The sequence below is a fragment of the Centrocercus urophasianus genome, unplaced genomic scaffold (genome assembly GCF_019232065.1).
Source record: "Centrocercus urophasianus isolate 14NV4802_14NV808 unplaced genomic scaffold, USGS_Curo_1.0 seq_16, whole genome shotgun sequence".
In the NCBI taxonomy this organism is placed as follows: domain Eukaryota; kingdom Metazoa; phylum Chordata; class Aves; order Galliformes; family Phasianidae; genus Centrocercus; species Centrocercus urophasianus.
This window is the reverse complement of record NW_024884711.1, coordinates 13462813-13476292: the sequence shown is the minus strand read 5'-3', so window position 1 is coordinate 13476292 and position 13480 is coordinate 13462813. Positions and strand designations below refer to the sequence as shown.

The 13480-nt window shown below is 37.4% G+C and overlaps 1 protein-coding gene across 9 annotated transcripts in view; it reads right to left on the bottom strand.

Annotated features, from left to right (window-relative positions):
• Positions 1-373: 373 nt before the first annotated feature.
• SATB1 (SATB homeobox 1) overlaps positions 374-13480 on the bottom strand; it is an 89916-nt gene continuing 76809 nt past the window's right edge. For 6 of the 9 annotated variants that reach the window (XM_042817012.1, XM_042817015.1, XM_042817014.1 and 3 more), the window contains 3 exons: positions 4695-4898; positions 4118-4213; positions 374-1478 (listed from right to left, as the gene is read on the bottom strand). In XM_042817012.1, coding sequence (XP_042672946.1) covers positions 993-1478; positions 4118-4213; positions 4695-4898 — 786 coding nt within the window. In that variant the 3' untranslated portion in view covers positions 374-992. The remainder of the gene's footprint in view (positions 1479-4117; positions 4214-4694; positions 4899-13480) is intronic. The other 3 variants (XM_042817017.1, XM_042817018.1, XM_042817019.1) reach the window with 3 other exon arrangements.

Below are 13480 nucleotides of genomic sequence, written 5' to 3'. Positions count from 1 at the left end.
TTTCACATTAATTGCATAAGTTTCTAAGGTGATCTATTAGTTTTATTTACCTAAGCTTATTTGCATGATAGTAAAAATTGCATACAACAATAAGAGTGAAGCTTATAGTATGAATTGCTTGGATAACATAGAGCACTTTTTATAGGCAACTGTGTAAAGCACATTTTCTCTATTTAAAACTTTTAAGACACTTTGTTTTACTGCCCATCAAAATACATTTATAAATAGAAAAAAAAAATCAGTATGATAACAAGAGAAGCAATATTACATTTAACGGAAACTTCCAAAAAAATTAATTACAACATGATGCTGCAGGATCTACAAATAAATAATGAGGACTAAATTGTGTTTCACATTTTCTTTTTCATTTTCTTTAAAACCATGTAACAATGAGAATGGAAAAAAAAAATACAGTGACCTTTATTTCCAAAAGAAAACAAATCTGAATTACGGCAGTGCCATATAATACAAGGCATTTGTTGGCATATGTTATCTTTAAACTGCATTCCACAGTCTATAGTTCTTTTGTAACATACAATAGAACAAGAGTAACAAACTCTTTTTATTTTATTTTTTTTAAATAAATGTGAGTTTCCAAAGATCAAGTGTGGAGTGCTACAGTAATAATTAAAAACAAGAACATAATGAAAACAAAAAACAGTAAATCACAAAAGTTGTAATGCTTGTCTGAAGGCTCCAGAATCAAAATCACTGGTATCATGCTTATTGGGTACACTCACAGTGTATCCAGTGAACACAAATTAATATCAAACAATCCTCAACGCTTCATCCGTTGCCGCGAAGCAGTTTGTAAAACAGAGTAAAACATCTAGTGCAGTCTGCATTATCCTTTTTTCAACTTTTGTGCAAGTTTTGGAAGATTCATTGGCCAAACAATGAATAATAAAGGTTTTTGACAGAACGCAAGATGGAATTTTTCATTTCATTAGTAAATACCAGTGGCACTGTTGAAAGAAAATAATACTTTTAGATCAGTCTTTCAATTCAGCATTAATCTCTGTGTTCCCTTCTACCGATAACTCTTCTTCTAGTTTAACTGAAAAAAGCGTGTTCGCATTTTTGTCTTGGATGCTGTCTTCTAAATCCTTGAGCAACTCTTCCTCCTTGTATTCTGCAACATCTACCTCCAGCCCAGAATTGTCCTTCAGCTTTCCATGGTGTTTGAGATAATACCGCTGGTTCTGAAAGAACTTGATGATGGTGTACTTGGGCAGGTCAAGCTGAGCAGAGAGAGTCTGGATTGCTTCTTCATCAGGATACAGGCCCACGTCTTGTATGAAACTCTGTAGGATCCCTAGGGCTTCAACAGAAATCTTTGTTCGTGGCCGGGGTTTCTGACGATTTTCATCCTCAGATTCAGCTGGTGATGCTACTGTCGGTTGCCTTGGGGGGAGTCTGGGACCCGGTTGCTGTTGCTGTTGCTGCTGTTGTTGCTGTTGCTGCTGCTGCTGTTGCTGCTGCAAGACAAAGCACAAAATTAATTTTTTTTGTACACATATTCTTGGTAGCATTTTGTGTTACCATGAAAATCCAGGGGAACAATTGCAAAGCTATAGGCAACTGCTTGGTAAGGTGAAGGAGAACAAAACAAAGGGCTCATTACTGATGATAGTATGGTGAACCCCAAATAAATGAGAATTAGTAACCCTCTGCATACCTTGCATGTATCTGCATGTGTGTAAGCAGAGACTGGGATAAAAGACTGTCAGGATGCGGGCAGAGCTGTGGCACCCTGGCTTTGTCTGGCTGGAAACGCTGATGAAGTGTCATTGGTATAGTTAAGCTGACACACTTTAATGAACGTGCTTCACGAGTCAAGTGCAGACAAGACAAAATGCTAAGTAGGTGACATAGTGTAGGATTAACTTGACCAGCTTAGTCAGAACTGTAGCAAGGGCAAAGTGAGAAAAGTGCCAGATGAGGGCAAACACACAGGAGCTCTGCCAGCAACAGCAGCTGCTGCCCAAAAGCAAGGGCTGCAAATCTCTAGCAATGGCTAGGGTGAGGGACAGGAGAGATCAAGGGAGGAGCTTTATAGCTAAGTGTGGAAATATCCCACCACCAAACTGAGCTGAGCAGCTGCTGAAGCCTCCCCAAACTTGCAAGCACTACTACAGACTGTGAGAGCTGGAAGTGCTTAAAACCACTCTGCCAAACCCAGTCTTCACAAGGACAAAGAGATCAGGAGACAGCAACTCGTTATTTCCCAGGCTGGCACTGGTCCATCTTGCCTGTGGACACGGAGAGGGTCTGTCTTGCTTACATTCAAGGATCCCGACATACAAACAGGGAACAAATATGTTTACCTACTGCAGTGTTTGTGCTGGGGATTATTTGGTTAATATTTATAAAGCACTAAGATGCAAAGCTTTAAATAAGTTGCACTATTATTATTAGAAGGGAACATGCTGCATTCCAAAAACTGAAGCAATAAAAATGAGCCAGTATGCACATCAGAAGAATAAGATAAAGCAAATCATGATGTAAATAATTAACAACAGCTTAAAATGAAGTTTTGCAAGCATGGATTCAGAAACATTCTTAAAAGGTGAGGCACTGAGCCCTAGAGACAGAAATGTTTTTCTCATCCACTGCTGGAGTATAGTACATTATAAGATCATGTTTAAAATCAAAAGTAAATTTATCAGCTACTGTTTTAGTTGACAATTCTTTAGCTCTGCAGCACAGGAAGCACTGCTTAGTAGATATTTTGGGTCAGCAAATTTCTTGTCATATGGTACAAACCACTAGTTATTATTAATAAACAACAGCGGCAAAACAAGCAGTTGCTATCACCACTTTTCATTTCCCTTTGTGACTCTTCCCTCGACAATTTTTTGTGTGTCAGATTGGAAGTTTCATTTTGCAGTGCTGCTCGTGCTTGTGGAGACTTCGTGTAGGTCTCAACACCTATATCAGCAGTCTCTGTTTGAAGAGATCTTGTTATTGTGTGACACAAACATTGATGGAATCTGGGCTCTTGTCTCATCCTTATTCACATTCTTTCATGTTTTTATGGTCTGTGAGCAGCCCCATTCAAAGCTTCAAACCCAGATTGATTCAAGACTACTCCCAGCACGTTAAATTCTTACAAGACTGGAGGGTTTGTATACACAGTTTGAAAACTTGTGTCTTAGCTACATATTTATGCATCTTCAACAATTAGAGTGCAGTAGAAAACAGAAAAGACTCAGGCCCAGTCCCCCAACCCTTTCACTTACAAGTCACATTAAGAGATTACAGTGCAATTGCTTATGGAATAATATTTGTGAGATCAAACACAAAACTTTTATCAATAAGGCAGGAAAATCTAGGTAAGTAGCATAGTGATACAGTATTTATACTGTGCATAAGCTTCTCCTTTTAGCCCTTTAATAAGCCATTTTATTAAAAACAATGTACATTTCCAAACAAATGCTGTTTTATTACTTAATATAGATCTTTCTCTCTTTTTGCTAAATCAAAAAGCAAGTTTCCAGGCTTTCACGATTATGTTAGTACTTGATATCCTAAGGGATTGTCTTATCCAGTTTGCTTTATCTTTAATATACACTTGTGTTGTTTCTGCCTGTGAGATAACTTTATCCTCCCTAGTTCTGTAAGTATTTTTCTGCACAGGCGATACAAATAGTATATCAAGGTCTCAGCTGAGGTTGAGAACTCTGAAAAACAGGGGCAATATCTGCCCTGTAACAGGGAGCAGCTAAAAAGCTGACCTCAGGTCTTCATGAGAAGGGATTAAAGAGCCTTCAACTCAGAGAGCTGCAGATCATACAATTACAGCATGGCTTGGGTTTGGAAAGGACCTTAAAAGCCATCCAGTTCCAAATCCTCTGTTGTAGACAGGGTTGCCACATACTAGACCAGGCTGCCTAGGGCATCTAACCTGGCCTTGAATACCTCCAGGGATGGGGCATCCCTAGCTTCTCTGGGCAAGCTGTTCCAGGTTTGACCTACAATAGTTAGCAGATGGCTGTCTGAGCTCCCAGTCCCACGGTGCCTGGGCGAGCCAAGGGCTTGGCTTCTCCAGGCTGAGTGTATGGGTCCTGCAAGCCCTCAGTTCTCTCCCTGGCACATTGCCCTCGTGCCAGCTCACCTGCGGAGCAGCACCCAGCCAAGGTCCAGCGGTCACCAGGCCTGGTAAGAAAGCGCCTCTATGCTCTCCTTTCCCAAGGGTGGTGGGAGAGGGGCTCTGAAGGAAAAACAAACAAACATTGACTCATCCCAGGTTCAGCTGGGGTTAAAACAGGCTGAGGAACCAAGTCCCCTTCCCTGACTCCAACCTGGGGTGATCAGCTGCTGAATGCTAAGCCAAGTTTTCATCAGCAGCTCAATAACCTCCTCCTGCTGAGCTGAGCTCTGAGCATCCCTCTCTTGTGGTCATGAGGCCCACCTAGCAGAGGCACACCTAACACAGGAGGCTTGTTCTGTCCACACACGGCTATACCCAAGCTGCTTTGTCACACAAGCTTGGAAAAACCCAAACTGAAAGAAAAAGTCTGTGTGGTCACCAACTCATCTTTTAATTCAAGTGGCAGACAGCAGTATGCTGTTATCACTTACAAGGAGACCTGTAGTTAGCCTGGCCAGGAGGAAAGAAACACTAATTTCCTTTGCTATGTTTAAAGCATTATTTACTTATTGCTCTGCTGGATTGGCCAAGGTAAACTAACCTGAATCTGTTCTGCTGGCACATGGATAATGTGGGAAGGCCTGTCACCATGGTGATGAACTGCATTGCTTTCTTGTTCATAAATGGCATCGCGTTCAGGCTGAGGAAGACTGAGGAACCTTCGGATCATGGAGAGATTCTCCCAGAGGGTCCTGTTCTCTGGTGAGGGATCTTCTTTCCAACGTAACAGCTCACAGAGCCATCCCTTGAAGATAACACCAGCAAAACATTAGTTTTTCCTTGCCTTGCAAGGGGCAAGTGAAGGTGAAATGCAGACTTGAGCAGCACTGCATTGTCTCACCTTCTCCTCCAGAAAGTCACAGCTTTCCCTGTAAATGTTGGATGTGAAACAAACATCAACACACCGAGACTGCCACCCTACTGCACAGACCCCTGCAAGCCGCAAGCATTTTGGAAAGCACATTTTACTTGGTCCCACACCACAGTGCTCTTTGTTCAACAAACCCATCGATCAAGGTAGAATCTTCCATCCCCTCCTCCCCCACACATCCCCTGATGCCACATACTCTTGTCTATTGCCAGTTTTCCTCTGTTTATCCATTGGAGAGCACCAACACTGTTTCAGTAGCTGGTTAATCAGCTGCTGAGCAGTTTTTAAACACTGGTGCTACTTCTCTAGATAAGAAAGTACTCTTGGTACCTGCTTTGACCGCAGAGCTGCCTGATGTAAATCATAACGATAGTGGAATTCCCTAAAGTCCTTTTAAAAGAGAAAAATTATTTGATGAGATGCAGGAAAGTAATATTGTGTTCCTATCTACCATGAGTAGAAATGCCTCTGCAGGTAAATTTATTTGAAAATTATTATCTGTTTCAGTATTTTTCTCATAGACCCTGAAAAAAACAGTCTCACATTTTTGCATAGGGCTTGAGGGGGACATGAAGGAACCTCATGTTTTTGACTTACCCTTCATACCTTTTCCAGGTCACCAAACAGCAAGATGCCTAAAAGCACACCAATCCTAAACCAGCTATTTTTTGGGAAACAAGCTATGAAGCACAGTGTGCATCATCAGCATATTTTTGTATATTAAAATTTTGAAACAAACTATTACATGCATGCAACCTGCATATTTCTTCCTTTTAGCTTCCAGGATCTGTTTTCAAAACTAGGTCTGTGCAATTTTACTTCTTAATGCTGTGGGAAAGATAATGTGACATTTTATTGAATCAACAAATAATATAAATGTACAGAAGCTTTTAGATCCTTCTTACATGTACTGGTAGTTGAAAAATGGTTTATCCAGACTAGTTTACTACTAGATACAATAGATACATAGATACAATATAGATACGTCATTTTCTTGAAGACATTCATATCTTTAGCTAGTAGTTAATAAATGCAGTGTAAAAATATTGCCGTGACAGGAAGAGATGAAAGTAAACAAATAATCTTAATGCGTTCATACTGTATGAGAACATATTTAGTGAGGTGTGTATAAAAATTTCAAGTATATGCTATTGCATAAAATTGGAAAAGTGAACAAATGACACGGGAGAATATGCCCCCAAGAAACAGAGATAGCATAAAGGACAAATATTGGCAATATCTGAAGGCAAAAATCTGAGTAGGGCCCAAACCAGGAATGGGGCAGACTACAGTTTTTGGTCATGCATATGCTGGGTATTAACCCCAGGTTTAAAAAGTTGATTGAGAAATGTGGCCAAATGCTATTCTGTAAAAATATACAGGCTGTCCCAAATGGAACCATACAGTATGTTTCCAAAACAGGAGTAAGTGTCCATGAATTCTCCCTCTACATCATAAGGATCCATGGGATGTGTTAGCAAGTTAACTCACAAACCCTCCATGCCCCTAACAATATCCACATGCTGCAGTGGTTCTCTCCCTGCCATTCTTCCAAGGGAATAAACATATGACTACTAGCTTTCTGTAGCAAGTTAAAAGGTGCAATCAGAGAGCGTAGGTGGTTTACTGGGGAAGGAGGGAGGAAGATGAAGATAACAAAATTGAAATATTTTAATTGAAATGTGGTTATAAAATTTTTAATTAAAAAGGAGAAGGTCTGCCGTGAAGGAGAAAAAAATAGTCGTTTGGTTGTCTGGAGTCTGCACTGCTTCACATTAAATCTGTTTGTCCTCTTTCCAATTGTGATGAAACAAAAAGCAGAGCAGCCACAGCAATCAGGTGAAAAACTTGTCCCCTCCGACAACACCTCTTTAAGGTATACTCACAGACCTAAGAAGAAACTGCACCACACATTTAGAAACTGCATTTCTTTTGTCTGGTGACCACGGGAATCCCAGATGCTCTTTTTGAAAAGGACGATGGAAACTCTTTTTAAGTGATCAATAATAAAATAAATCCTAAGCAATCACGGCTTATGCTGATTAAATATATTTCACAACATTTTGTTAACTAAGAAATTCCTTCTCCTCATATCGTCTTTTCTATGTTTCTACGCTTACTAGATCAGTTCTTAATTTTACTAGTTGCTGATGACTAGCATTACATTTCCAATACTTTTCTATTAGCCTTTGCACTAAAAAATTGCATCTAATTCTTTATCTAAAAAAGATTTGATGAACTGTAAGATTAAGTAAATCTCTGCCAGCCTTTCACAAAAACACTGATTTTCAGATTCTGAAGACAGTTGCTTCTGACGGTGTGTAGAATAGACTGCTACTCTAATAAAATGTCTCTTTTCCACTCTGTTCTTCATATTGCTGAAGAAGTAAACAATTATTCTGATGAAATATGTGATGGGCAACAGGGAAATGATAGAGTGAATTCTTTTAAAAGCAAGGAAGTAAGTAATTTTTTTGGACTTCATTTATTTCTGAAAATGCCTGTAAAAGTTGATATCACAAATAATCTTAGAAGAGATGGTGAATGTGCAGTAACAGAAACTCTGGAGATTTATTTAGTTAAAAGGGTGAAAACTTTACTCCAGGATGTTTTCTTGTGTTTAATTTAATTTGTGTTCAGACTTCTCTATTGAACATAAAGCTCATTCATAAAAGTCAGCTAAATGAAAATGTACAAAATGTTTTTGTAACTTTGAGGAAAACTAATGATACAGACTCTTCTAATGCTGAATTTTAAGTTCTGCAAAATTTGTATCTTTTGCCTCTATTTGATCTATAGAAGAATGAAGCGCTGTAGTTTAATTCACAAATGGACCTAACAAGGCCGATTTTTCTCCTCTTCCACACCTGTAAGTTTAGAGCAATTTCTATCTAGTTAAGAAAATTTATTCTGAAGGAGAGCCCGGACAACTGTATTTTTTCATGTTTTTATAATCTTAAAGAAGTAGAAAGGACACTAAAATAATAACAAAATATTTATAACTCAAATTCGATGACAACCAGATTCCTTAGCAAGCAGCACATTAAAAATGCCTTAAAATAATTAGGCATATATATCTATGCAGTAAGGCAAACCCCCAAAACTCTGCAATGACATTGGGAAAAACCTTGATTTTAAAACACAGTAAATTTGCCAGGCAACATTACACTGAATATAAAGAGAGTACAAAGCAAAATATAAACATTAGCCACATGTAAATATGTTTGCAGAACTTTCAGGATGTTACTACTTTTCAAACTGACAAAGTTTAATTTGACACCTTCTGTTCTAAAACCTTTGTTTCTATTCAAAATCACGCCTTTAGCTGCTATCAATCACTATGCTCTCCCTATTACTTAAAATACTGGCATAGGCCCTGGATAAACTGAAAATGCCATGCAGATGAATTCTGAGATAATATGTTCAAACCTGTTATATACAACACAAATCCTGTAAAGTTATGTATTGTAAACCTACATTTATTGGGAACTAAAAGTCTTAAATCCATCTGCTACAAAGAAAATACTGTTATGCACTTTCAAGTAACCAAGTACCATCTGCAAAGGTCTTGCTACAGTAAGCAAGAAAATGGTGAAAAAAAAAAAAGATGCTAAACCTAAGATATTTAAAATAAATAAGAGTCTTCTGTCTGGTTTTCTGATAGGGATTTAGCAAAGAAACAGAAGACATTAAAGGAAAAAAAATGTGTGAAAGCTGAACTGCCAAACTAATGCAGGAAAAGCGCAAAGAGGATAACTGCCAAGCATTAGAGTCTGCACGACCCATGAGCACCCTTATTTTAAAGCATACATGCATTTTATCTATGTATCCAAATGTTATTTTATTCAGTCTGAGCTGAGCTTTGTTTAAATAAAATGTTCTGCTCTGTCATGCAGTGTCTAAAAAACTATTCTTGCATTCCAATATCTTTCTTACTAAACAAGAAGAAAAAAAAAAGATAATTGAAATCTGCACTTAAGGTGTAGATACCAATTCTAACTAGATCAAAGAGGGTAGCATTACCAGCATGAAAAATGCTTTCTGGGCAAAGCTTTCCAAGACAGCAATAAACAAGTCCGGAAAGAAAGGACTCTACGGTGGAGCAACTGAACTCTTTTGTTTGGTGAATTTGCTATAGCGATGATCACTTGCCAAATGTTTAATATTTGTTACAAAAAACTAACAAAGAATCAAACGTTTTAAAAAAGAGCTGTAATTTGAATTCAAGAAGGCAAAACATTTTTCACTATCAATACTAAAATGTGAACAGCTTTTCTTTGGTATAGCATATCTGACATTATTTTGTATCAGTCTCTGGGGCATATAGTATAATAAAAATATATGGCGTTAGAAGAAATCAGTCTAAATAGGGAGGTGTTTGATACAAACATTTTAGCAGAAAGTTGAATTGCATTTCAGCATCTACTGTGAACAAAGACTAATCCATTAAACAGTACTTCGAACTCAAAAAATTGAGTATTGTAGACTAAACTAAAGTATGCATTTTGAATGAGCACATTTTCAGCAACTAACTATAAAGCTAGCAATTTATCATTCAGCAAATAATTTTCTACTTTTAAAAGAATCTGTAAGTGTTACTTATGCTAATGAAGACTGTTTTTAATCTGCCCACAAACATGCTAAATAGAGGGCAATTTTTTTATTTACAATGCTGAAGGCACTCCAGTTTATAGAACACAGATATGAAATTACACTTGGTAAAATGGGCTCTTAATTGTCTGAGCAACCCAAATCCTTCACCTTTAACACAAAAGCTTAGAGACAAAACAAAGGAAAAGAACTCATGAACTAAACTTAAAATATTGACTTTTTCCCTTCAAAAGCCGTCCAACTTGCTTTACAAATCTGTTTTGTTCCAAATAGCTGTGTTCATCATAGATATTTCCATTTCTTTTCAGAACAGAATCCATGCATAAAAGAGAAGAAAAAAAGACTAACATCACCACTACAATATATGCATATAGTCTTAGGCTTCAGTATTAACTTGTAAGCTGTTCATTGTAGAGAAAGGTTGCTTTTGGAAAAGTCATAATACTTCGAACGAGATACATAATGGTAGCATAGAAGTACTGAAAGCATTTTAAATTATTTACTAGGTTAAAAGGGTGAAATGGTACTTTAAATACATCAAATTTCATCATCTGGGCCATTTTTTGGTGGCAAAGTGGTATTGATCTTTCCAAATGCTTAAAATTAACTATTTCCAGAAGGTCATTATTTGATTAAAGGCATTAAAGTTGAGGGCAAGAAATGATGCACTTTGTCTTCCTTCCCATTCAAATAATCATGTAATTTAATCAGAACTATCCCTTCATGTCCTGTAATAAAAATGTTTGTCTTAAGATATTGTTCTTTACCTAACATATTAACCTTTAAATGTTATGAAGTTCTTAAGAATAATCTCTGCTTAGCAAAGATTCTTCCATAATGCAATGAAGGATCTCCAGCATTTAAATTGATAAGGCCAAATTTCCCCTACGCATTGATTGGAAAACGCATTAAACCCTTCAACCGAGATTTCTCACAGTGTTCAACAAGATCAAAAATTCAGAGTTCGGAATACAGAAGCTCCTGCCTATGGCACTGTGAAGCAAAACATGCACACATTGTTTCAGTACAAAGAAATAAAAGAAATAAGTAGCAATGGACTCTATTTTAGTTTATAATGAAAACGTGGTTTGCTCTACATTAGCTTATCTAGAAAAAGACAGCAGACAACCCATAATGTAGTCTATGAGTGGAGCATTTCATTTTCAGGCTGACATTACTGAAATCTGACTTCTTTCTGGGTGAAATGCCTGTGGGTTCGGACATGGGCACAAGTCCAGATGATCAGAGTGGTCCTTTTTAACCTGAAATATTTTTCTGGAATTTCCTGACTGCGGGAGAATTTATTCTGACTACAGATTTCTTTTTTGACTAAACTTCTGAAGTTGTTCTGGTTATTCCCTACTCAAAGCCGAGTAGACATGTATGTTTTCCAGATGAGATGAAGTCTGTTAGAAGAAAGACCACTAGATAAGTTCACAAAATTTTAAGGAAAAATAATAATCTATCAGGCTTACTAGGTTTTGATAGTGAACAACATATCTGTTATTGAAAAGCTTTTCATTTTAGCTTATCTGTTCAAGTACTTTTAAGAACTGATTTCTGTGTGAACTGATTTCACACTTTCAAGACATTTTGAAAGCTGCCATGAGCGTTAAATAGTTTGAGATTTCTCTGTTTTGCTCACAAAACTGTGCTTGTAATTCAAGAAGCAAAAGCTGCTGTTCAGCCTGATCCAGATGAGAAGAGCTGGTAGAATAAGAATGCCTCTTCTTGAAATGTGGCCTAAAGTGAAAATAAATACGTTTGCTTTATTATTTTATTCATAACAATCAGTTCTAAGTTTCAAGCTTTGCCTTTGAGCATTCTGCTAAATCAGAGAAAGTTTGAAACCTGAAGCTGTCCTTTATCTCCAGCTATTTCTGGTTTATCTCTTCTATTGGCTTTCATTACTAGAACACTGAAAGGGGAAGCCAGATGTGAATTTTAAGTAAATCTGTATCTGCCATCGTAATAGATGAGATTTAGTAAAACAAACAAACTGAAAACCCCACAACCGCATAGGGCTTTTCAGAAGAAAGGTAAACTTCACTAGCAGGAAAAACTTCCTTTGAAGAAACAGATTATGCCGTTTCCTTAAATTTCTTATCCAACCTATTATTCAGCTGCACCATCTGTCTACATGTTACCTCTACCTTTTCCCTGGGTTGGGAAGAAAAAAACTGACCGAGTTGCCAGAAGTGACGCTGACAGCATTTCATTGCAATTCTTTGGGGTGATATTTTAGGGGAAAAGGATTCCTAATGTCTCTTCTTCCCCCTGCCTTTTCTCCTCTCTAGCTGCAGCACTTACAAATTAAAGATGTCCTTCTATTGTAAACAACCAAACAAAATTAAAAAAAAAAAAATAAAAAAAATATTTTAAAAAGGCAACTTGCTAAAGCAACCTGTAAAATTCAGTGACAGGCAGCAAACAAGTACAGAAACAAAATGATCTAGAGAGCTGGTTGCCCTGCTCCTGCAATCTTGTCTGTCGGATCAGACCTCTCCCTATGCAGAGACCTGGTGCATGGCTGAGAGCCAGCACTATGGAAAAACTTGTCGGCTTAAGGGCTGAAGCTGTATCAAAGCTGGTATGTGTGGTCCCCTGGTATGAACACTTGAGATGTACCAGCAGCTCACGGGAAGAAAAAAACAGAATATTCCTAACCCGCTAACTCTAAAACTGGCTGAAAACATAAATATCATTACTTTTTAGTTGTGTTCAGAAGGAATTAATAAACTATATTAAGGGCTTCTCCCAAGTTCGGTTTCTCTGCTCTCAGCCTCCTCCACCTCTCTTTTCCCTTGTTCAAATGTATCTTTTCTACAGTATTGCCTTCAATTGCCTAGCAATGATAGGCACAAGCTCTAATCAAAAACATAATATGCATTCCTTTGAAAATCTTACATAAAATGCAACTACATTCATATGTAAAGAGAAGGGAAAAAGTAATAGATGCAAAAACTATGGGTGAAGCTTCGTTCTGCCTTCCTCTACTTTATATCCATCCTTTTGCACACACACATAATCCAACTGGCATCGTAACCACAAAATATGCAGGATGAAAATGGACTTCACAATAATAATAATAAAAAAAAGAAATATATATTAAAAAAACCCACACACAAGAAAAAACTGCTAATTATTAAATAAGTCAGTCTTAGTCTGGTACATTACTTTTTATGGTATAGGCACATAAAATGGGTCAGTAGGTTTCACAGAGGGTGACTGGTAATATATGGCCCTTTATCTTTCATTTAAGTAGGAAGAAGTACTGATTTCACTGCAATACCAATGCTTCCCTTGAAAGTAAATACAACCCTAAATCCAACCATGACCCTTAATAGCCCATATTTATTTATTCTTAAATGTGCAATCAATTTTTGTATGGAAGCTATATTTACAGTTTAGCTAGAGAAGAGTCTTTAACAGAAAGAGCCTGGCAGTTTTAAAAATCTTTTTTAGTACTATCAATTTACAGCTGAACTGCAAATGTTTATTATTATGTTGCTTATGGAGATTTAACATTTGCTTTGGGGGAAAGACCTCTGGTTAAAAGGCCGTAGGGCCAAAGTGTCACTTCCGCAATTACTTTAAACATGTGCACATCACGTTGTTAGATTTATTTCTTTTTTAAGCTTATAATTTCCCAGAGGGAGTAATTTAAATCTGTGGCTCCTCATCATATGCCTTTTTCCTTCCAGAATTCATTTTGGATCATAGGAAGATCCGCTATGCACTGAGGAACCGCATGGTTCATGAGACGCGTCAGTCCAAAAAACATGTCTCAAAAGTGCTCCTCACACATCTCCGCACACTTTTAGGTCCTAAATCTTTTCCTCTAT